Below are 20795 nucleotides of genomic sequence, written 5' to 3'. Positions count from 1 at the left end.
TGGTTGGGTGGGGCTGGTTCAACGCAGCAGGGGCACGGGACGAGCACACCCGGCTAACGCCTCCGAGCTGGGGCGGTGGGGGTCCCACAGCCCCGGGAGTCCCGAGGGTGGTCCCGGGAGTCTCGCAGCCCCGGGGGTCGCTTTCTGCTCAGGGCGGAGGCACCTTCTCCCCACTCAGAGCTGCCTCCTCAGCCTGTTCCAGTGCGGGGGGAGCCCAAGCCCATGTCTGCCCCGAGCCGTGCCCCCGCCCCGCCGGCCAGCAGCCACGGGGCTAAGGGGACGGGAGCTCGGTGTTCCTGCCCTGGAGCTCTGGAGGAAACTTTCCTCCTCCCGGCGCTGAAAGCACGGAGCTGAGACGGACAGAGCCGCGTGCAGGCAGGGGGACAGGAGGGGTGCAGGCAGAGTGCAGGAAGCGGGGCAGGGTGGGCAGGACCCCGTTGCTCCTCGCTGCCCACGGCTGAGCACGGGAAGGTGAGTGGGGTTTCTGCCGCGGGAAGGGGGTGGGGACAGACCCCGAGCCGAGGGTCCGGGGGGTGGGTTGGAGCGGGCCGAGTCAGGGAGGGGGCTGTGGAGGTGCATAGGGGCCGGCGGGGGCTGTGGGGTGTGGGGTGAGCAGTGGGATTCACATATATGGAGGTTATGGAGCCTGTATTCAATGGGGAGGGTTGGGGGGTCTGCGAGGGTGCATGAAGGTGTGGGGGACTCTGGGGGGTGTCAGGCTTTGGGGCGTGTGGGGCCAAATCTCAAGGGACCCATGTGCCCGTGTGGGTGATGCCCAACATCTGTGCCACGTATGGGACATGGGACATGTGTGTGTGCTGCTGTGGACTCCATGGAGGGGGCTTCTGGGGGGGCAGGATCCTGTAGGCACTGGGGGAGTGGGTGTGGATGCCGTGGGGCAGTGCAGAAGCCTGAGGAGGGGTCTGGCTGGAGTTAACAGGGATCAGCATTGGGGTGAGCGGGGGTGGGTGCCTGAGTGCCATGCCTGAGGGGCTGTGGGGAGGGCCACTGTGCCCATCAGTGCAGGATGGAGGGTGTGCAGGGTGCCTGGCACACTCCCAGCCAGCTGTAGCCCCTGGTCCTGGGGGCCTGTCCCCAGATCTGTAGCCTTTGGCCAAAGCCAGGGCAGGGATCGGGCTGAGCAAACCAGCAGTGGCCACTGGGCCAGGGGATGGCCTGGCTGTGCCAACCAGGGGGTGCCAGGGATGATGCAGCATCTAGAGTGATTTGTGCCAGGCACAGTGATCCCCATGGATGCGGCTGGGTGCTGTCAGGGACAGGGCAGGGCTCCCTGAGGACACCCCTTGCCCTGTCCCAGTTTGCCCTTTGCCTCAGCTGTGGCTCCTGGCAGCACCTGCCCATGTCTCCCTATCGCCTGGATCTTGGGAACAAGAGTTTCTGTTCCCACTGTGTGACAGGATGTGTCACCTCCCCACCCTGCCCTGAGTGGGGACCTTGCACGTGCCCACTGGGGCTGGGCTCACCAGGATGGAATTTGACCCCAGTGCCACCAGATTCATGACCCTGGACTTTGAGAGGGCTGTGGGCAGGGTGGGCTCCTCCCGGCCTCCTTGTGTGCTGCCAGACCTCTGCGCTGACCCCCACCCCCCCACTTTCTCTGGTGGGGGGGCAGCCTGTCAGCTGTGCCCCTTGCTGGTAGGGGGTCATCTGGGACTCCCCAACAGCAGTTTGCACCCTGTCACTCGAGAGCAAACGGGGTGACACTGAGCCTGTGTCTGGGCTCGACTGATGGTGACACCCACTGTGCCCTGCATCATGGTGGGGATGTGGCCACGGGCTGTGACCACCCTCTCTGTGCTCCTATTGCAGAGCCAGGCGAGTGCTAGGGAGGCACCCTGGGGGTCCTGGCTGGCAGCTCACACCGACAGTGTGACCCCCTCCGCTGGCTCTGCCCCTGCTTGCAGCGGCGCTGGGTGTTGGTGCTCCTGCCAGGCTGGGGGGTGGGCAGGTGGAAAGATCATGCCAGGGGCTGCCGCCGCCCTGAGCTCCGTGGCCATTTAATCCTTCACCCATTAACTTGGACTAATAAACCTTGTGGGAGCAAGAGGCTAAAAGCCGCACCCGTGCCAGTGTTGCCTCCACCAGCTCTGCTCCCACTGCCCACCATGGCAGCCGGCTTCTTCATCAGCAAGAGTGTGGGCATTGTGGCCATCGTGCTGGGCCTGGGGGCCGTGGCCACCATCATCGCGCTCTCGGTGGTGTATGCCCAGGAGAAGAACAAGGGGACGTCGCATCCAGACACCACCAGCACAGCTGGCCCTGGCACCACCACCACCACCGCTGCCCCCAACAACCCCTGGAACCGGTGGAGGCTGCCAACCACGCTGCAGCCGGAGATCTACGAGGTGTCCCTGCAGCCCTTCCTGACGCCCGATGCCAACAACATGTACATCTTCAAGGGCAACAGCAGTGTGGTCTTTGTCTGTGTGGAAGCCACCAACCTCATCCTCATCCACAGCAACAAGCTGAACTACACCATGCAGGGCTCCTTCCATGCCACGCTGCAGGCGGAGGGCGGTGGCACAGCCCCATCCATCTCCCGCACCTGGTTGGAGACCCTCACCCAGTACCTGGTGGTGGAGCTCACTGCTCCCCTGCAGCAGGGCCAGAGGTACCGGCTGTCCAGCAGCTTCACTGGGGAGCTGGCCGACGACCTGGCTGGCTTCTACCGCAGCGAGTACACTGACGAGTCGGGCACCAAGTAGGTGGAGGGCAGGGGACAGCGTGAAGGGCACAGGGCTGGCCCGGGGTGGCAGTGGGAAGGGGAATGGGGGGCACAGGGTGGGGGGACACAGAGTGGGAGGGCATGGGCTGGCTTTGGGGCTCCTCTTATCCCCATGCTGCCCCAGCAGGGATGGGAGCAGGGGAACTGGGGGGTGTAGCTTCTGCAGGGCCCCCTGGGCCTGACAGGGTTGGCTTGCAGGCACGTGGTGGCCACCACACAGATGGAGGCGACCGACGCGCGCAAAGCCTTCCCCTGCTTCGACGAGCCGGCCATGAAAGCCAACTTCACAGTGACACTGATCCACCCCTCCAACTACACGGCCATTTCCAACATGCCCGTCAAGAGTGAGTGGGGTGGTGGGATCCCGCGGGGGGGCTGGGGGCCTGGCAGGGCTGCAGGGTGACCCTCTGCTCCCTGCAGGCAGCCGGCAGGAGATGATGGGCGAGCAGAGCTGGAATGTCACAGAGTTTGAAACCACTCCCAGGATGTCCACATACCTGCTGGCCTTCATTGTCAGCCAGTTCAGCTCCGTGACGACCGAATCGGGGAATGTAACGGTAGGCTGGGGTGTGGGGCACCCCCTTCCCACCTGGGCTGAGCCCGGGCTGCTGCTGAGCCCTGCATCTCTCTTCTCCAGATTAGCATCTGGGGCCGCCCCGAAGCCATTGACGAGGGCCAGGGCAGCTATGCGCTCAGCGTCACCGGCAGCATCCTCAACTTCTTTGAGGGACATTACGACACGCCGTACCCGCTCCCAAAGTCTGGTGGGTCCTGCGGGGCATCTGGGGCGCTGGGTCGAGGTGCCTGCGGCGGGGGGGCAGATGGCACCTCGTCAGCGAGGCAGTGATGGGACCCCTTTGTCCCCAGACCAGGTCGGCCTCCCCGACTTCAATGCAGGCGCAATGGAGAACTGGGGGCTGGTGACCTACCGGGAGAACTCGCTGCTCTTCGACGACAGGTACTCCTCCATCAGCAACAAGGAGCGGGTGGTGACCGTCATCGCCCACGAGCTGGCACACCAGGTACCCACTGCGACCCCTGCCCACCCCCTGCCCACCCCCAGGGCTGATGGCTGGTGGCTGATGGGGTGTTGTGCCCCCCACAGTGGTTTGGGAACCTGGTGACGCTGCGGTGGTGGAACGACCTGTGGCTGAACGAGGGCTTTGCCTCGTACGTGGAGTACCTGGGTGCTGACTGGGCCGAACGCTCCTGGAGCATTGTGAGTGCTGGGGACAGCGGGCAGGGGCGTGGGCAGGGGGAGCAGGCTCCTCGGGGGCTGCCCTGGTGCCAGGGGGTGCACGCAGGGCTGAGGCAGGTGCTGTCACTCCCCTGCAGAAAGATCTGATGGTGCTGAATGAGGTGCATGTGGTGATGGCGACAGATGCCCTGGCCACCTCCCACCCGCTCTCCTCCCGCGAGGATGAGATCAACACCCCGGCCCAGATCAGCGAGGTCTTTGACAGCATCAGCTACAGCAAGGTGGGAACGGAGGCACCCTGGGGTGGGGGGTGGGCTGCAGGGTGTCCCTGGGGTCTCTGACCTGCTGTCCCTGCAGGGAGCGGCAGTGCTGCGTATGCTCTCGGACTTCCTCACCGAGGACGTCTTCAAGGAGGGGCTGCAGGTGAGACACTGCTGGTGCCAGGGGGCAGCAAGACCAGTGCAGGGTGGGCATCCCATGGTAGGGGCCTCCCTGGGTACTCTGGGGGTGTCCCACACCCCAGACCTGCCCCTGCCCACCCATCTCTCCTGGTGCTTTCCCACAGTCCTACCTCCACACCTTCGCCTACAACAACACCGTCTACACTGACCTCTGGGTCCATCTGCAACAGGTAGGAGGGGGCTGGTGTTCCAGCTGTTCCCCCAGACCCAGCTCTGGGGGGCTGCCTGGTGGGACAGGGCCCCCTGTGCTGGGTGAGGGGTGCAGCACTGGCTTAGCCCTGTGGCCCTGTGCCCCTGGCCCCGGTGACCAGCGGTGTTGCCATCCCCTCAGGCTGTGGAGAACAACAGGGTCCCACTGCCTGACACCATCAGCAACATCATGGACCGCTGGACGCTGCAGATGGGCTTCCCTGTGGTAACTGCCAACACCCTGGACGGCACCATCAGCCAGACCCACTTCCTGCTGGACCCCAATTCCCAAGTGGACAGACCCTCTGTCTTCAAGTGAGTGGAACAGGGTCCAGCAGCAGGGGACCTGGGACTGGGGGGTCGTGGGGTATGGGCCAGTCCCATCACCTGTCTGTCCCCGGCACAGCTACACCTGGATCGTCCCCATCACCTGGATGACACGTAGTGGCACTGTGAATGACAGGTACTGGCTGACCAAAGCCACAGGTACGGTGTGTCCTGGCTGTGAATGGTGGTTTTGCTGCCAATTTCCCTGCTCTGGCACAGTTTGGGGTCCCTTGGGGGGTACCTCAACCACCTGGGTGGTGGGGGCTGAGCTTTCCCCCCCGCAGCGGGTGGGGTCAGCTCCAGCAGAGCCTGCTGTCCCCTTCCAGACACCAACAACACGTTCAAGGTTGACAGTCCCAACTGGCTCCTGCTGAACCTCAATGTCAGTGGATACTTCCGTGTCAACTACAACCAGGAGAACTGGGACCAGCTCCTCAACCAGCTCAGCACTGACCACACGGTATGCAGGGTGGTCGGGGCTGCAGTGTGGGACCCCACCCCACATCCCCCATGCACCCCACACCCCGCTCCAGGCTGCCCTGAGATGCTGCCTTTGTCCTCTTCCAGGTCTTCCCTGTGATCAACCGTGCCCAGATCATCGATGACGCCTTTAACCTGGCCAGGTGAGCTCTGCTGGGTGCTCTGAGTGCCACAAGGGCGAGGGGCCAGGTGGGGTGGGCACCCTGAGGTGGGCAGTGGTGGTGGGGCCGGGGAGCTGACGCTGCCCTCACCCCGACAGAGCCAAGTACGTCAACGTGACCTTGGCCCTGAGCACGACACGGTTCCTGAGCCAGGAGACAGAGTACATGCCCTGGGAGGCAGCGCTCAACAACCTCCAGTACTTCCAGCTGATGTTCGACCGCAGCGAGGTCTTTGGGGCCATGACGGTGAGCGGTGCCACCCCACGTGCCGGGGGTGAGGGGCCGGGGCTGCCCCTGCAGGGGAGTGGGGGCTGCTGCCAGTGCCACCAGGTGCTGACCTGCTCCTGCCCCCTAGAAATACATGCAGAAGCAGGTGACTCCTCTCTTCAACTACTACAAGACCATCACCAGCAACTGGACCACGATCCCCAGTGACCTGATGGACCAGTGAGTGCTGTGGCCCCGGGGCTGGGCTGGATCTCCAGAGTCTCCCCGACTACACTGGGGAGAGGGCACGGCCCCGCCTGCAGCTGTGCCGGCCGGTGGGTGCCCCATGCTGGACTCCAGCCTCATGGCCCCTCTGTCCCCAGGTACAACGAGATCAATGCCATCAGCACCGCCTGTACATACGGCATCACCGAGTGCCAGGAGTTGGCCACCCAATACTTGAGCCAGTGGCAGCAAAACAGCAGCAACAACCCGTGAGTGCCCAGGGAGCCCCGGCACTGTGTGTGTGGCTGGGCTGGGCACGGCAGGGGGGTCCCGGCACTGACGGCTCTTACTCCAACAGAGTTCCCCCGAACCTGCGCTCGGCCATCTACTGCAGCATGGTGGCCACGGGCGGGGAGGACGCGTGGGATTTCCTCTGGGCAAGGTTCAAGGAGGCCGTCGTGGTGTCCGAGGCTGACAAGCTCCGCACAGCCCTCGCCTGCAGCCCCCACTCCTGGATCCTCAGCCGGTGGGTGCAGGGTCCATTGGACATCATGGGGGTGCCCCCACCAGCCCCTCACCCCACATCATGCCTGCTGCCCCTGCCAGCCCCTCACCCAACGTTGTGTCCTCCCAGGTACTTGGAGTACACCGTTGACCCCACAAAGATCAGGAAGCAGGATGCCACCTCCACCATCAACAGCATTGCCAGCAACGTGGTAGGGCAGCCCCTGGCCTGGGACTTCATCCGCGGCAACTGGAGGACTCTCTTCAGCCAGTGAGAACTGCAGGGGGCTGGGGGCATCCCTGTCTGCCCACACCCACTGTTCCTTCCTTTGTCCGCTCCGCTGTGGCTCAGCGGGACCCCCAACTCAGCACCCCTCTGCTTTCCCAGGTATGGGGGTGGCTCCTTCTCCTTCTCCCGCCTGATTTTATCTGTGACCCAGCGTTTTTCCTCTGAGTTTGAGCTGCAGCAGGTGAGGCTGGACCCTGATGGGGGGACCCTGGGCATGGGGACCCCAGCTCCAGCAGAGAGGGGGATTCCTGCCCCTCATGTGCCCAGGGCTGCAGGCAGCTTCTGTCCCCACCATGGGGCTGCTGGAAGGCTGCTGGGGTGGTGCTGGGGGCTCCCAAGGGTTTTTGAAGTGCTCCTGGAGGCTGTTGGGTGCTGCCATGGGGTGCTGGGGGCTGCTGGAGTGCTCCTGGAGGCTGCTGAGGTGGTGCTGGGGGCCTCCCAAGGGCTGTCAGGATGCTACTGGGGCTCTCAGGATGATGTTGAGTAATGCTGGGGGCTCCTGGGGTGGTGCTGGGTGCTGTCAGGCTGCTCCTAGGGGCTGTTGGGGTTCTGCCAGGGAGCTGCTGAGAGCTGCTGGGGTGGCGCTGGGGTGCTCACAGGGGTTTTCAGGGGCTATTGGGGTACTCCTGGTGGGGTGGTGTTGGGGTGGTGCTGGGGGGTGCTGGGGGCTGCCGGGGTCTGCCAGGGGCTGCCGGGGGCTGCCAGGGGCTGCCAGGCCTGCCCCCACCCTGCTCCAGCCCCGTCTCTGCCTGGCAGCTGGAGCAGTTCAAGGAAGACAACCAGGACATCGGGTTCGGGTCGGGGACGCGGGCGCTGGAGCAGGCGCTGGAACGGACCCGCACCAACATCGACTGGGTGAAGGAGAACCGGGAGACGGTGCTGAACTGGTTCGAGGGCGAGATCAGATAACGGTGCCTGCCCTCCCCCTGCCACCCGGACAGACCCTCACCCACTCCAACCTCCGTTCATCATGGCCCTGAGCCCCCTGTGCCCCAGTCCCCCACTGCCAGTGGGGGGCCTGACGCCTGGTTAATGGGCAGCAGGGTCATGGGGGACTCAGGGTGGGAGGGATGTTGTGCTGGTGCAGCCATGGGAGTGTGTAAATAAAAGGCTTGTCCAGTTTCCTGGACTGGGTGCTGGGGGGCTGCGCTGCAGGGACTTCGAGGGGCTGGGCAGGAAGTGCCAGGGACCCTGCGGCAGACACGGGGCCATAAGCCCCCCGGGCCATTAGGAGCCTGGTGCTAAGTGGCTCTGGGGGCTTCACTGACGCCAGCCCCCGGGCCCCCCGTCTGACGGTTGTGTGTGAGCTCTCCTGCTGGGCCCTGCTCGGGGGGCTGCATGCCCACTCCCCCCGGGCTGGCGCCGGGACCCCTCTGCCTGTCCCCTGCTCTGGGCAGGTGCTGCGGGGTCAGGGCAGGGGGCACCGGGGTGGCTGTGACAGTCAGGAGGGACTATCCCCTGTGGGCTACCCTGGACCCCAAAGGGTCAGAGCTGTCTTTGGGCACAGGGAAGGGACAGGACCCCCGGGGAGCTGGAAGCTCAGTGGGGCTGGAGACACCCTGGGTGGTGGGTCCCTCTGCTGCTCCAGCCCTGGGAGACATTCGGACTGGGGGTGGCCTGGGAGGGGACACTGAGCCCCCAGCCCAGGGGAGCACCTGGCTGTGTGTGTGGGGTACCAGGCTGAGGGGTGCCCCCAACCCTGCCCATGCTGGGGTGCAGGCAGTGGGTCCAGCAGTAACGGGTGGGGTGCAGTGGTGCATGGCAGCTTTAATGAGGACCCTGGTGTCTGTCCTGTCCTGCACAGCTCCGTGGCATGGCTGTGCCACCAACCCATGGCCAAGCCACTGTCCCACTTCCATGCCTCCGTCCCTGTGTGGTCACTGCCCTGGGGTACAGGGTCATCTGTGCTGTGCTGGGGTGCAGTTGGGCAGGAGAAGGGCTGTAGGGGGGGCTGGGGAAACGAGCCTGTCCAGGGCTGAGGGGCTGCTGAGCTGTGTGGGAAGAGCTGTGTGAGGTGCATGGCTGTGGGATACCCCGTGCCCCCTGCCTCGCACTCCATGAGGACTGTCCCCCACCCCAACCCGGGCTGCGGTAGCAGGGGCTGGGCTGGGGAGGGGCTGTGGGTACCTCGTGGTGTGCAGGCAGCTGGGAGCCAGGTGCAGGGGTCCTGGGGTGCCCCGTGTCCATCAGTCCTGTCCTGTGAAGCTCCAAGCAGCAGGAGGAAGCCATCCTGGTCCCCATGGCTGTGGCACGTTGCTGGCGATGCTCCAGGGGGATCACTGCTCCAAGGCTGCACAGGATGACCAGGTGATGACCAGGACACTGATGTAGCTGAGTGTTCTCTGCAACTCTGGGGGGATCTCTGCAGCAGAGATGTAGGGTGACGATCCCCAGGTCTCTAACCCTGTATCTGGACCCCCAAACACCTCTGGGGGAGTCCCCGCAGCAGAGCCAAAGGGGGCGACCCCCAGGGCTCCCCCAGGCCATGCTGGGGGATGAAGCATCACGGGGGTCCGTGTCCTGGCAGCACCCCAGGCCCCGGGGACAGAGGGGTCAGTGTCGGGGGGCCGGCGCCCCCCGGCTGATTCCCAGCAGGGTGGAGAGGTGGGTGATGTAGTGGGTGGTGAGGTGCAGGGTCTCGATCTCGGTGAGGGTCTGCCCGGTGGGTGCCAGCACGGGCGGCAGGTACTGCCCGTACCCCGGGCCTTATTTGGGTCGGGGGTAGGGGCGATGCCTCTGCGCCCACAGGGAGGTGTCGAACCCCCCGCCCCCCGCGCCGGGCGGGCTGCGGCGGGAGCCTGGGAATGCCGGGCCCATTTGCAGAAGTGTCAGATCTGACTCCTTTGGTCCTTAATTGGCGCTGCCGGCGCTGGGAAGTGTGTGTGGACCCATTCACACGGCCGTGAGAGATGCTAACGTGCCGCCAGCCCCGCACTGCACCGCATCATTGCACCGCGTAACCCGCACCGCGTCACCCCGCCGGCCGCAGCGGGTACCCGGGACTTGACCTTCCAGGGCCGGGACCCCAAGCCACCAGCCCTAGCACCCAGCGGGGTCCCCACAGCTCCCTGCCCTCTGCCCAGCTCCCAGTCCCGGGTCAGGGGGTACTGCATGGGCTCTGGCTTAGACGGAGGGCCCGAAGGGGCAGAGGGTGTGAGGAGTGCAGGGTGTTTGAGCAGAGGGGCCGAGGTGCTCGCTTTTCAGAGATATCCCTGCTCTGCCATTCTGCTTCTGTCTCCCCAGTCCCACGGGATGCAGCCCCAGACGTCTCCAGAGAAGCTGAGGCACCTGGGGACCCACAGGGCTGTGCCCCCTGCTTGGAGCTGGGGGTCCCTGTGCTGCTCCGGGTCGGGGTCCCCGAGGCAGCGGGGGGCACCGCGGGGGGTACCAAGCTCTTGAGGGTGCTGGGAGCAGTGCCCACCCCCCCCATGCAGGTGGGCTGGGTGGAGGGGACTATTTGCTCGGTGCTTTGCAGCACTGCCCCCCGTGCCGGGCACGGCCCTGGGCACTGTCAGTGTCAGGTGTTTCCATCCCAGGTGGAGGGACAAGCGTGGCCACCGGGAGCCACACAAGTGTCTGACCCGGGAGGTGTTGGAGCCGGGATGGCGGGTCCCAGGTGGGCAGTGACATGTCCTGGGAGGGTCCCAGAAGGGCCGGATATCCCTCAGCAGGGCGGCTGGAGGCCCCTGGAGGTGCAGTCCAAGCTGGGCACTGGCCGAGCTCAGTCCCGGTGCCCTCGCCACGTTGCCCCAATAGCCCTGTGCGCCTCTCCATTGATACGGACTGGAGGGATGTGGAGACCCCACCTGCCCCACGGGGCAAGGGGCTGCGGAGTGTCCCTCGGGGGCTCTGACCCCGCGGCCGACGCTGCCCCCGCCCAGCCGCGCTCCAGCACTTGTCCAAACAGGGAGGTGGGAAGCGGCTGCGGCGGGTGCAGAACTCATTATCTGGGAGCTCATCAGCTAATGAGACCCAGGAGGGGGCCGGGGGGGCGCGGGGGAAAGCGAGGCCGGGTAGCGGGAAGGGGCCGTGCCAAGGCTGAGCCGTGGGGTGCAGAGCTCCTCCAGAGCCCCTTCCACGCTCCAGGGTCAGGCTGCTCCGGACCCCCGCTGCACCTCCACCCCCGGGACGGGTGTTGGATGGGGTAGGCACGGGCTGTCTCACACCGCATTGGGGCAGCGCTGGGCACTCCTCAGCCGTGTCCCCCCGGTTTGGGGAGTGGGTGTCTCCTGCCCCCACCGAACCCCCGAGCTGTGCACACCGGGTCTGGGGGTCCTGTGCCCCTAGCTGTACCGCCAGGCAGTGCACACCCGCTCTGGGGTCCCGTGCCGTGCCGGTGTTCCCTCGCCCCTGATGGATTTTCCGTCCCTCGATGGGGCCGTTTCCCGGGAAACCTTCGCACCCGCCGGCCGCGACACCTGTGGGGCCTGGGAACGCGGCGGGGGGGCCCCTCCCAGCCCCGGCCCCGGCCCTCGGCCCTCGCCGCCCGTGGGGGTTCCCCTGCCACTGCCAGGACGGGGCAGCCCCGCGGGGTCCTGGCTCATGGGGGCCGTGGAGGACCAGGACCCCCAACGCGGGTACAGGGGAGTCCCACAAAGCCACGGGGACAGCAGAGATGCCCGGCTGGGGTCATGCTGTGGGGGGACATAGGGACACCCCACTGCAGAGCCACTGCAAACCCAATTGCAGTCCCAGCAGAGCCCCACAGCAGAGCCCCAGAACACCCCACTGCACCCCCACTGCAGATCCTGCTGCCACCCCACTGCAGCTGCTCCCAGCAGACCCACTGACACCCTGCTGCAGCCCTGCTGTGGCCCTCGTGCAGAACCACACTGCAGGACCCGCGTGGGTCCCAGCCCCATCCCCAGCCCAGCACCGGGGGTGCTGGGTGCCAAGGGTGGGCAGCACCGAGCGGCCTCACACCTCTGGGGTGAAATTTGTCACCCCGCGTTCACAGCCGCGTCCCTCGGCCCCCTGGCCCCCCGGTCCCCCGGCCTTTGAAGTGCTGCAGCCACGAAGGTGCCACTTCACACCTCTGGCCCGGCATAAAGCCGGGGCAGCCGGGAGCCACCGGCACACAGCTCCCGGCCCCGCCATGGCCCACTCCGCAGCGCCCGGCCACACGCTGCCCGCTACGGCCCCACTGCAGGACTGGGGCTGCCGCGGACCCCCGGACACCCTGGGCTACAGCAGCAGCTCGCCCGCAGCATCGCCCGACTCCTGCGGCCTCGCGTCCCCCGCCGCCGGCCGGGGACCCTGCCGTGGGCACGCCGCCCCCCGCCCGCGGGGCAGGAAGGGGGCTCGGGGCGGCGGGGGGCCGGGGGCCCCGCGGCAGAGCGCCAGCGAGCGGGAGAAGCTGCGGATGCGGCGGCTGGCGCAGGCCCTGCTGCGGCTGCGGCACTACCTGCCGCCCGCGCTGGCACCCGCCGGGCAGACCCTCACCAAGATCGAGACCCTGCGCCTCGCCACCCGCTACATCGCCCACCTCTCCACCCTGCTGGGACTTGGTCGGGGGGCGCCGGCCCCCCGACACTGCCCCCTCTGCCCCCGAGGCCTGGGGTGCTGCCAGGACACGGACCCCCGTGATGCTTCATCCCCCGGCACTGTGGGCTGGGGGTCCCCTCCCATGGCGGGCCCCCCGACGGAGCCCTGGGGGTCGCCCCCATTTGGCTCTGCTGTGGGGACTCCCCCAGAGGTGTTTGGGGGTCCAGATACAGGATTAGAGACCTGGGAGTCACCCTCCTATATTCCTATGACAGGGACCCTCCCAGAGGTATTTGAGGGTCCCAGCATAGGGATGGAGACCTGGGGGTCTCCTCCCTACACCCCAGCAACAGGGACTCCCCCAGAGGTGCTCGGGGTCTCTTACATCGCGATGGATACCTGGGGGTCGCCCCCCTACATCCCTGCAGTGGAGACCTCCCTGGAGTTGCATGGGGCTGTTGCCTCCATCGAGTCCCCCTGGCTGACCCCTCCCCACCGCGCAGGGGCTGGGGCCCCCCCGGATCTACCTGGTGATCCACTCCTGGACTCAGGGCTGGTGCTGCCGGAGTTCATGGGCGCAGGGACAGTCACCCAGGTATGTGCTGGCAGGAGTTGGGGTGACTCTGGAATGGGGCTGGTATGTGGCAGAGATGGACACCCCTTGGGGTGGCCTTAGATTCTTCTTGGTGTGAGGCAGTGCAGGAGCTGGTTTTGGGGTAACAACAGCCTTGTCCGGAGTAGGGAACAGAGAGGTGACTCCTGCTCCCTGCGGTGGGTTAAGTGGGCCCCCAGCCTGCCCCATCCTTCCTGGTGCCTCCCTCCCTTACGCTTGTGGGGTCCCATCAGTCGAGACAGACCAGAGGTTGTGGTCCTACTTGTCCCTGGCAGGGAGGCCTTCCAGGGGGTGGGCTGTCCCCCCTACACCTCTAGCCCTGCCTGGACCCCTGTCCGGCCTTTCACCCTCTCCCCATCTGCTCCCCAGGACCTCTCCGCAGACCTGCTCTCGCTGCTGGAGGCTCTGCTCCCACCACAGCCCCGACACTGACCTGGACGCACCCTGAGGGTGGAGCACCTGCTGCCCCACAACGCCTGTCCAGACACTGGCAGCTTGGAGGACGTGTGATCTCTCGGACAGCTGCGGGGACGAACTGCCCGCGCTGGAGCCAGAGCTGTGCTGGACACGCTGGGCAGCCACGGCTGGATGTGAATAAATCTTTGTGCCCTACCCGTGTGTGTCCGTGTGCATGTTCCCTGGAGCTGGGCATGGGATGGGGTTTGGTGTGCCCAGGGATGCCGTGTGCCCAGGGTGCCCTGGTTGGGCTGCAGGGCTGGTGGCCGTGGGGCAGCCAGGCACCATCTGGGAGAGCAATTGGGGGGGGTATCAAGGCAGACCCACCCTGCCCTGGGGTCTGACCCCTGGCCAGGGAGGGGTGAGGGTCCCCAACACCCTCTAGATCCAGCCCTCTCACCTGGTGGTTCTTGGCCTGTGGGAGCCCTCCATCGCAGAGTAAAATGGGGAGATTTGGGGTCCAGCTTGGTGTGGGGGAATGTGGGGGGCTGCAGCAGGGCCCCTCTGTCCCCAGCCCCTTGATGGCTACCCGAGGTCTGGGGTCCCCATTAGCAGGAGGGTGGTGGGACCTGGCAGCTGGGTGCTAATGTGTCGGGGGGGGCCTCTCCTCCCACGCCGGGGTCTGGGGTGGGGGACGGGGTATTAATGAGCCCCACAGAGTGTGAAAGGACTCGATAATGAAGTTAAATGCCTCTGCCAAGGGGAGGAGGGTGCAGGGGCAAGCCTTTGAGGTGCAAAGCAGGCCCGCCACCCTCTCCCAGGCTGCATATCCCCTCCCACCTCGCTCCGGCTGGGGCTGAAGGGACTTTGGGACACGCTCCAGCCATGGAGATGGCCACAGCCGGGGGGAGCAGCTGGCAGTGGCAGGGTTGGGAGGAGGGACCTGTGGGTGTCTGGGCATCTGGGCCACCCCCAAATGCTGCACCTCAACACGAGGAGCCCTTGTGCACCCCAATGCCCGGCCCTGGCAGCAGCAGTGCCAGACCTGGGGGGCACCGGCAGCACCCCTCAGACTGGGGTGTGGAGCGGGTCCCCCCTTGGGCTGGGGGTCTCCCTCCCACAGATGTGGGGCACGTCCTCTCTGTCCCTGTGTGTGAGCACCGTGCACACTTACACGTCCGTGTACCGTGGGCGGCAGGGGAAGGACCGTGCTGTTCCGAGCTGCCGGCCTCGTCAAGGACCATTCCGAGCTGCCAAGGGCACTCACGGCACCTGCGGCAGTAGCTGCGGGCACCAGCGCTCGGCAGTACCTGCCCCAGTACCCGCTCTGGTGCCCACCCCGCTCCCCCTCGGGCCCCAGGGCAGATGTGGGAGCCTTTGGCACGGAGCCCCAGCAGCGTGTGAGCACCGTCCCTGCCATGGCCTGGCTGGGGGATGCTGGACGGGACACCCCAGATGAAGGTGAGGTGGGGGGAACGGCATGTCTGGTCCCCCAGGGGTCAGCATGGGGGGGGTCTTCATCCTGGGCAGGACTGTACTCTGGGCAGGGGATGGGGGGACAGCAGGAATGGCCCGGGGTGGGTGGTGTGTTGGGGTCAGCTGCGGCTGCCTCCCTCTGCCCTGCTTGGTGCCAGGGACCCCTGTACTCTGGAGATGTGGGGGGCCTCTGGAAGAGCAGCAGGATGCAGTGAACAGCTACGGATTGCACATGGAGCTGGGCTCAGAAATGTGGTGCTGGCACTGTGGCCCTTTGTCAGGGGCTCTGGGGGACGGGACTCCCAGTGCTGAGTGTGGCCTGTCCCTTGGAGCTCCCACCTCAGGGCTGCCACTGCCCCTTTGCTGTTGAGGCAGGAAGGGGCCACGCAGACCCAGACGCCACAGTGGGAAATGCCAGCGCAGAGCCCCCCAGCATCGTGCCCTCCGAGCGGGGCTGTGCCTGGAGCCCCCCTGACGAGAGCGGCGAGGAGCCCCTGCGCCTGCCCACCTTCTCCCCCGCCGCCCAGGTGCGCGTGGCGGTCACCTTCGCCCTCTTTGCCCTCTCTGCCGGCTGCAACCTGGCCGTGCTGCGGGTGGCGGGGGGCCGGGGGGGCAGCCGGCGCCCCCACATCCGCCTGCTGCTGCGGCACCTGGCTGCTGCCGACCTGCTGGTGACGGTGGCGGTGATGCCGCTGGACGCCATCTGGAACATCACGCTGCAGTGGCGGGCGGGCGACCTGGCCTGCCGCCTGCTCATGTACCTGCGGCTGCTGGCCATGTACGCCTCCGCCTTCGTCACCGTGGTCATCAGCCTGGACCGGCAGGCCGCCATCCTGCGCCCGCTGGCCATCGCCCGCGCCCGCGCCCGCAACCGCGCCATGCTGCGCGTCGCCTGGATCCTCAGCGCGGGGCTGGCGGTGCCACAGGTACCGACCCCGGGGTCCCCAGCCCCTGCGCTGCCTCCCGGGGGTCTGGTGACACCAGCCAGGGGCAGTGCCTCGGTTCCACTGTGTGACCTGCAGGGTGGGGATAGAGAGGGGCTGGAGAGCCTGTGGGAGGGGGATGGAGAGGGGTTGGAGAGCTCTCTGCGATGGGGATGGAGGGGTGTCGACAGAGGGGCTGTGGCAGTGACCCCTCAGGTCTGCCCACTCCCTGGGGTGCCCTCTGGACCACCAGCAGTGGGGAGCAGAGCCAGTGCAAAGGTGATGGTGGGTCCCACCCCACAGGCCGAGTCTGTCCGTCAGGTTCTGGGGTGCCAGCCTTGGCCTCTGATGCCCTTCCTTGGGGAGGTGCAGACCCCCATCATCCCCGTCCCACTTCTCTCATCTCCAGCTGTTCCTGTTCCGCACAGTCACCCTGCGCCCCCCCCACAACTTCACCCAGTGCACCACACGTGGCAGCTTCCCCCAGCCCTGGCACGAGACCCTCTACAACATGGTGGGCTTCGTCTGCCTCTTCCTGCTGCCGCTGCTCATCATGGTCTGCTGCTACATCCGCATCCTGCTGGAGATCTCCCGCCGGATGGGCTCCGGCCTTTGTGAGTTCTGGGCACCACAGGATGCGGCCCCATGCCCGAGGAAGCACTGGCTGGGGCTCTGTAGGGATACCCCCACCCTCTCCCAGGCATGGGGTCCCTGTCCCAGCCACATTTCCCCCTCACAGGCTGTGCCCCCCCAGTCTCCTCACGGGACGCGTCACTGCGGTGCTCCAGGAACAACATCCCACGGGCCCGGCTGCGGATGCTGCGGATGAGCCTGGTCATCGTCTCCTCCTTCATCCTCTGCTGGACACCCTACTACCTGCTGGGGCTCTGGCACTGGTTCTGTCCCCATGCTGTGGAGAAAAGGGTCTCGTCTGCCCTCACACACATCCTCTTCATCTTTGGCCTCTTCAATGCGTGCCTGGACCCCATCACCTACGGGCTCTTCACCATCCCCCTCCGGGGAGGCTGGGGCTGCCCCTGTGGGCGCAGCCCCCCGACCCAGCCCCCCTCTCCAGCCACCGGCTCCTTCCACTGCTCAGCCTCCTCCCTGCCACCCAAGCGGGGAGTCCCGGGGGCGCGGGGGTCCCGGGGGGCTGCCGGGGATGCCACCTGCCACAGCAGCTCCCTGTGAGACCAACACAACCCCTGGGGTGCTCAGGGCAGGGGGCCCAGCAGCAGGATGGCCAGGCCAGCACGGGTCCAGCAGGGATGGGGTCGCTGCCACTCTCTTCCTGCATCCCAAAGCATCTCTGCAGGCTCAAGGCTAGCAGGGGTGCCCCCCATCCCCTCTCCCCTCTCTGTGCTCTGCACAGCAATAAAGTGTCCCATGGCCACCTCTTGTCCTTCCTGTGTTTCTTGTCCGGGACCTGAGTTGAGGTCCCCAAAGCCTTGTCCCACTGGGGTCACAGGTGCTCCTGACCCCACCACGGGGGGCTCAAGGGTCCCCAGGAAGGGGCAGATCCAAGGGTACCCGCAGGCTGGCCTGGGGACTGCCCTCCCTGTTCACCCCTGCAGGGCTCTCGGTCCCCATGGGTGGGGGGCCTGGTCCTTGTGAGTGACACGGAGCTGGTGGCAGTCTCAGAGTGCTGCTGCCATTGGCTCTGTTCCAAACAGGAGCTCCTGGCTCCTGCCCAAGGCCACTGGGAGGCACACAGGGCTGGTGCTCCTGCCTGTGGCAGCTGCCCCAAGGCCAGCGCTGACAGTGGAGGTGGCACAGCTCCTGGGGTGGGAGGGGGCTGTGGATGCCTGGGCAGGGGTGGGAGGGGGCTGTGGGTGCCTGGGCCCCTTACTCCTTCCTGCATCCTGAGCTGAGCCCTTCCCACAGCACCAGGAGTGATGCCTGGGTGAGGGACAGACCATGAAAACTGCCCTGGCATCCCCCTGCCCTTGAGGAAGGGACCACAGTTGGGCTCTGCCTGGGGGGTCCCCACTCTGTTGCAGTGGGTCACTGGGTTCCCTCAGCCCCTCGGTCCCCACTGCCCAGTGGGATACTGATTCCAAACCACTGACAGGGTGGCCTCATGCTGGGATAGTGCTTGGGGGGCTGCTCCTGCCAAGGGATCTCTCTAGCTCCTTCTCCTATGCCAGGAGCAGGTTTGGCTGGTGCAGACAGGGGGCAGGCAGGAGGGCAGGCAGGAGTGGTGCCCAATAACAGAGGTGCCAGCCATGCTTGCAGGGATTTATTTGGAAGTGGCAAAGGCCAGTGGAGTTGCTCAAGCTCTGGGAAGGGATCTCACGCCTGCCTGAGGGCTTGAGGCCACCAGGGGTCTTGCACAGACCAGGGGTCTTGCACAGGGGGCTCACCCCAGGGCTCTCCTGGGGGTGTCCATTTTGTGGGGCTCCAGGGAATGGGGGGCTGCAGTCCCAAGCACGTGGGGTACTCAATGCTGCTGGGGCAGGGATGGGGCTTCCCTGGCACGTATCTGCAGGGGGGTGCATGGTGGGCTGACTCTCAGGCGTGGACCCATGTGAGTATGAAAATACCACCTGGTAGGGGCAAATCAAACACTGCTGGCCTGAGAAATGCTTCGAGGGGAGGGGCTAGTAGAGCCACAGGACCACCCAGCAAAAAACCTGCCCTCATGGGATGCTGCTGTGGCTCTGCTGCTGAGAGTGCCCTGGGACAATCGGGGTGCAGACAGAGACCCCCAGCCCATGGGCAGCTCTCCTCGGGCTGATGGCACTGGGTGGGCACCAGGTGGGCCAGAGCTGCCCCATCCGCTCGCTGGCCGTGCAGGGCTCCGAGGGGCAGCTCGTGGCCATTGCAGTCATGTCGGGCTCTGAGGGTCCCCCAGTGTCGATGCTGATACTGGTCCAGGGCACCCGCCCGCTTCTCAGAGGAGCCAGAGAGTGTGGACAGGGTGGCCAGGCAGGGGGACAGGGCAGCGAGGTGGGCGATGGCGAGTGGGAGGCGATGCGGGGGGATGCCTGTACTTGGGTGTCCACGTCCACCCTGTCCACCCCGCTCAGCAGCGTCACGTCACCCCCTGCTCCCGCCTCCGGCACGGGTCAGAGGGAAAGCACAACCCCAGAGCTGCCATCCCGCTCCCCGCTCTGCTCGGGCACCGACACATCGGCTCTAGGTGCTGGTCCCACTGCTGCCGGGTCTCTTCTCGGTGAAGAAGCTCTTGAGCAGCATCACCTGTCCGATGCTGACCACGAAGAGGATGAGGGTTTCCCCCACCGACCAGTATGAGACACGGCCATTGAGCTCCTCGGCTCTGCTCCGGTCCTGCGCCTCCCGCAGCCGGTAATGGGTCTGGGAGTCAATCACCGAGTTCAGCATCTCATGGATGGTGACGCAGGCGGATTCCATCTGGGGGACAAGGACAAAGGTGCCCCGTTGCTCCTGACACAGAACGACTGAGGGAGCAGGACACAGTCCCAAGAGCAGGACAGCAGTGCCTGTGGTGTCAGTTCCCCGCTGGACCCCACCCAGAGTGGTTCTGCACCAGGGCAGAGCCGAGAGCCCCGCTGGGGCACCAGGGTGCCCAGCCCAGGGGCTCACACCCAGGGATGGAATGGCTGATGCAATTCCCTCTTGCAGGATGGACACCGGGTGCTGCAGCTGGGGGAGCCCAGACTCAGCAGAGCACCCCTGTCCGGGCAGAGGATGTGGTGGGGCTGTTGGCTGGCGGTTGGCACTTCTGCATCTGGTGGAGGGGAAGGGGGATGAGCCTCCAACTGCCGTTCTGTGAGGCCCTTTGAGGGCTGCAGCAGGACCTTTCTCTGTCCCTCCCTCCCTCCCGGGACCTACCTGTGTCAGGGCAGTGACGCGGTTGTTCATGTCGGGCAGGATGGGTGGCTCGTCGCCCACCTGGAAGTCGAAGTAGACGATTTTGTGGGAGAAGGTGGAAAACTCATTGCTGAAGCAGAAGGTGTAGACACCCTTGACCTCGGTGCGGTGTGGGAAGCTGTCGTACTGCTTCTTGGTCTCCTGGTAGATGGTCTTGCCGTTGGGGTCCTCCACGTAGCAGTCTACGTCATAGTGTCCCCCACTGATCACCTGCGTGGGGAGACAGAGGTGGCACCTGCCCAGTGACGTGGCGAGGGCCCCCTGCCCCTGCCCGGCCCCACAGCTGTTTGAGAGGCCAGCGGGCACCATGCCCATGGGATGGGGCCAGGCCAGGGGAGCCCTGGGGAAGCTGTGCCCCACAGTGCCAGCAGCTCAGGTAGCGTGGCTGAATACAGGGACAGCCCCCAGGGCCAAGGTCAGGGGCTCTCATGGCTGCTGTGGGCACACCCCAGCCCTGGCTCCCAGGTGGACACTGCTGGTCACAGGGCTGGGGCTGGGAACAGCTCCTGGTGCAGCACGAGGGGAACTGAGGTACGCATGGGAGGGGGGAACTGCAGCCCTGCATGAGGCTCTGTAGGGCTCGGGGCAGGGGCATGGGCAGGGGCATAGGCAGGGGCAATAGGCACACACATGGGCAGGGGCGTGGGCAGGAGGGCACGGGCAAGGAGGCACAGGCATTGGCATCGACAAGACAAAGGCAAGGGCATTGGGATGGGGCACAAGGGGGGTGCAGGCAGGGATGTGCACGAAGGTGCTGGCAGGGGCATGGGCAGGGGCTACAGGCAGGGCGCATGCAGGGCTGCAAGCAGGTACGGGCAGGTACACGGCCAGGGGTTATCAGCAGGGCACGGTCAGGGCAGTACCTGGTAGTCGAGGGTGAACTTGATGCCGCTCTCCAGCTCCTGGTGGAAGCAGCGCCGGTCGCTGTCGGGCAGCTCCAGCGTCAGTTCCGTCCCGCCGGCCCCCAGAGCGCCCAGGAGCGCGGCCAGGCACAGTGCCCGCACCGCCACACGCACCGCGCCCGGCATCGCGACACGCACCGCGACACGCACCGCGACACGCACCGCGACACGCACCGCGACACGCACCGCGACACGCACCGCGACACGCACCGGCACCGCCACCGGGACCCGCCCCCCTGACGTGGCGCTTCCGCTGCGGGCGGGGCGGGGCGGGGCGGGGGCGGCACCTCCGGCACTGGGGCGGGCACCCACCGGTACCCCGGGAACCCCCCGGCACCCTGGGAACCACCCGGCGTCTC

General features: G+C 66.3%; 4 protein-coding genes across 6 annotated transcripts; 3 read left to right on the top strand and 1 right to left on the bottom strand.

Moving 5' to 3' along the window:
• Window positions 1-1775: 1775 nt before the first annotated feature.
• On the top strand, window positions 1776-7909 carry ANPEP (alanyl aminopeptidase, membrane). The gene is made up of 20 exons (XM_064669377.1): window positions 1776-2722; window positions 2945-3090; window positions 3167-3303; window positions 3384-3510; window positions 3614-3768; window positions 3852-3965; window positions 4082-4225; window positions 4302-4367; window positions 4510-4575; window positions 4737-4909; window positions 5001-5080; window positions 5248-5381; window positions 5489-5544; window positions 5661-5808; window positions 5918-6009; window positions 6153-6263; window positions 6353-6520; window positions 6629-6769; window positions 6887-6968; window positions 7544-7909. Exons 1-20 carry the CDS (start codon window positions 2127-2129, stop codon window positions 7694-7696), a joined length of 2889 nt encoding a protein of 962 aa, XP_064525447.1. The 5' UTR covers window positions 1776-2126; the 3' UTR covers window positions 7697-7909.
• Window positions 7910-11613: 3704 nt separating this feature from the next.
• Window positions 11614-13496, top strand: MESP2 (mesoderm posterior bHLH transcription factor 2). The gene is made up of 2 exons (XM_064668266.1): window positions 11614-12866; window positions 13254-13496. The coding sequence occupies exons 1-2, from the start codon at window positions 11883-11885 to the stop codon at window positions 13314-13316; spliced, it is 1047 nt and encodes a 348-aa protein (XP_064524336.1). The 5' UTR covers window positions 11614-11882; the 3' UTR covers window positions 13317-13496.
• Window positions 13497-14503: 1007 nt separating this feature from the next.
• On the top strand, window positions 14504-17072 carry LOC135421116 (gonadotropin-releasing hormone II receptor-like). Of its 3 annotated transcripts, none has more exons than XM_064669373.1 (4): window positions 14504-14741; window positions 15132-15682; window positions 16089-16293; window positions 16419-17072. In XM_064669373.1, exons 1-4 carry the CDS (start codon window positions 14699-14701, stop codon window positions 16868-16870), a joined length of 1251 nt encoding a protein of 416 aa, XP_064525443.1. In that variant the 5' UTR covers window positions 14504-14698; the 3' UTR covers window positions 16871-17072. The 3 variants fall into 3 exon arrangements, with proteins under 3 accessions (XP_064525443.1, XP_064525446.1, XP_064525445.1); XM_064669376.1 differs by having other exon boundaries at window positions 14533-14741; window positions 16434-17072; XM_064669375.1 differs by having other exon boundaries at window positions 14534-14741; window positions 15128-15682.
• Window positions 17073-17903: 831 nt separating this feature from the next.
• TMED3 (transmembrane p24 trafficking protein 3) lies at window positions 17904-20772 on the bottom strand. Its single transcript, XM_064669372.1, has 3 exons — window positions 20398-20772; window positions 19496-19744; window positions 17904-19054 (listed from the first exon to the last, which is right to left on the bottom strand). Exons 1-3 carry the CDS (start codon window positions 20560-20562, stop codon window positions 18818-18820), a joined length of 651 nt encoding a protein of 216 aa, XP_064525442.1. The 5' UTR covers window positions 20563-20772; the 3' UTR covers window positions 17904-18817.
• Between the last annotated feature and the right edge of the window lie 23 nt (window positions 20773-20795).

The sequence above is a fragment of the Pseudopipra pipra genome, chromosome 12, assembly GCF_036250125.1.
Source record: "Pseudopipra pipra isolate bDixPip1 chromosome 12, bDixPip1.hap1, whole genome shotgun sequence".
NCBI classification, from domain to species: Eukaryota; Metazoa; Chordata; class Aves; order Passeriformes; family Pipridae; genus Pseudopipra; species Pseudopipra pipra.
This window is presented reverse-complemented; position numbering and strand designations above follow the sequence as displayed.

Bases quoted from the DNA above. Each gene is read 5' to 3' on its own strand.
- MESP2 (XM_064668266.1), top strand. From the start codon at position 11,883: ATGGCCCACTCCGCAGCGCCCGGCCACACGCTGCCCGCTACGGCCCCA. The intron at 12,867-13,253 runs GTATGTGCTGGC...TCTGCTCCCCAG, and splicing joins GCGCAGGGACAGTCACCCAG to GACCTCTCCGCAGACCTGCT.
- TMED3 (XM_064669372.1), bottom strand. From the start codon at position 20,562: ATGCCGGGCGCGGTGCGTGTGGCGGTGCGGGCACTGTGCCTGGCCGCG. The intron at 19,745-20,397 runs GTACTGCCCTGA...CTCCCCACGCAG, and splicing joins AGTTCACCCTCGACTACCAG to GTGATCAGTGGGGGACACTA. The intron at 19,055-19,495 runs GTAGGTCCCGGG...CTTGTCCCCCAG, and splicing joins GCGTCACTGCCCTGACACAG to ATGGAATCCGCCTGCGTCAC.
- LOC135421116 (XM_064669373.1), top strand. From the start codon at position 14,699: ATGGCCTGGCTGGGGGATGCTGGACGGGACACCCCAGATGAAG. The intron at 15,683-16,088 runs GTACCGACCCCG...TCTCATCTCCAG, and splicing joins CGGGGCTGGCGGTGCCACAG to CTGTTCCTGTTCCGCACAGT. The intron at 16,294-16,418 runs GTGAGTTCTGGG...TCCCCCTCACAG, and splicing joins CCGGATGGGCTCCGGCCTTT to GCTGTGCCCCCCCAGTCTCC.
- ANPEP (XM_064669377.1), top strand. From the start codon at position 2,127: ATGGCAGCCGGCTTCTTCATCAGCAAGAGTGTGGGCATTGTGGCCATC. The intron at 3,511-3,613 runs GTGGGTCCTGCG...CTTTGTCCCCAG, and splicing joins GTACCCGCTCCCAAAGTCTG to ACCAGGTCGGCCTCCCCGAC. The intron at 6,969-7,543 runs GTGAGGCTGGAC...TCTGCCTGGCAG, and splicing joins CTGAGTTTGAGCTGCAGCAG to CTGGAGCAGTTCAAGGAAGA.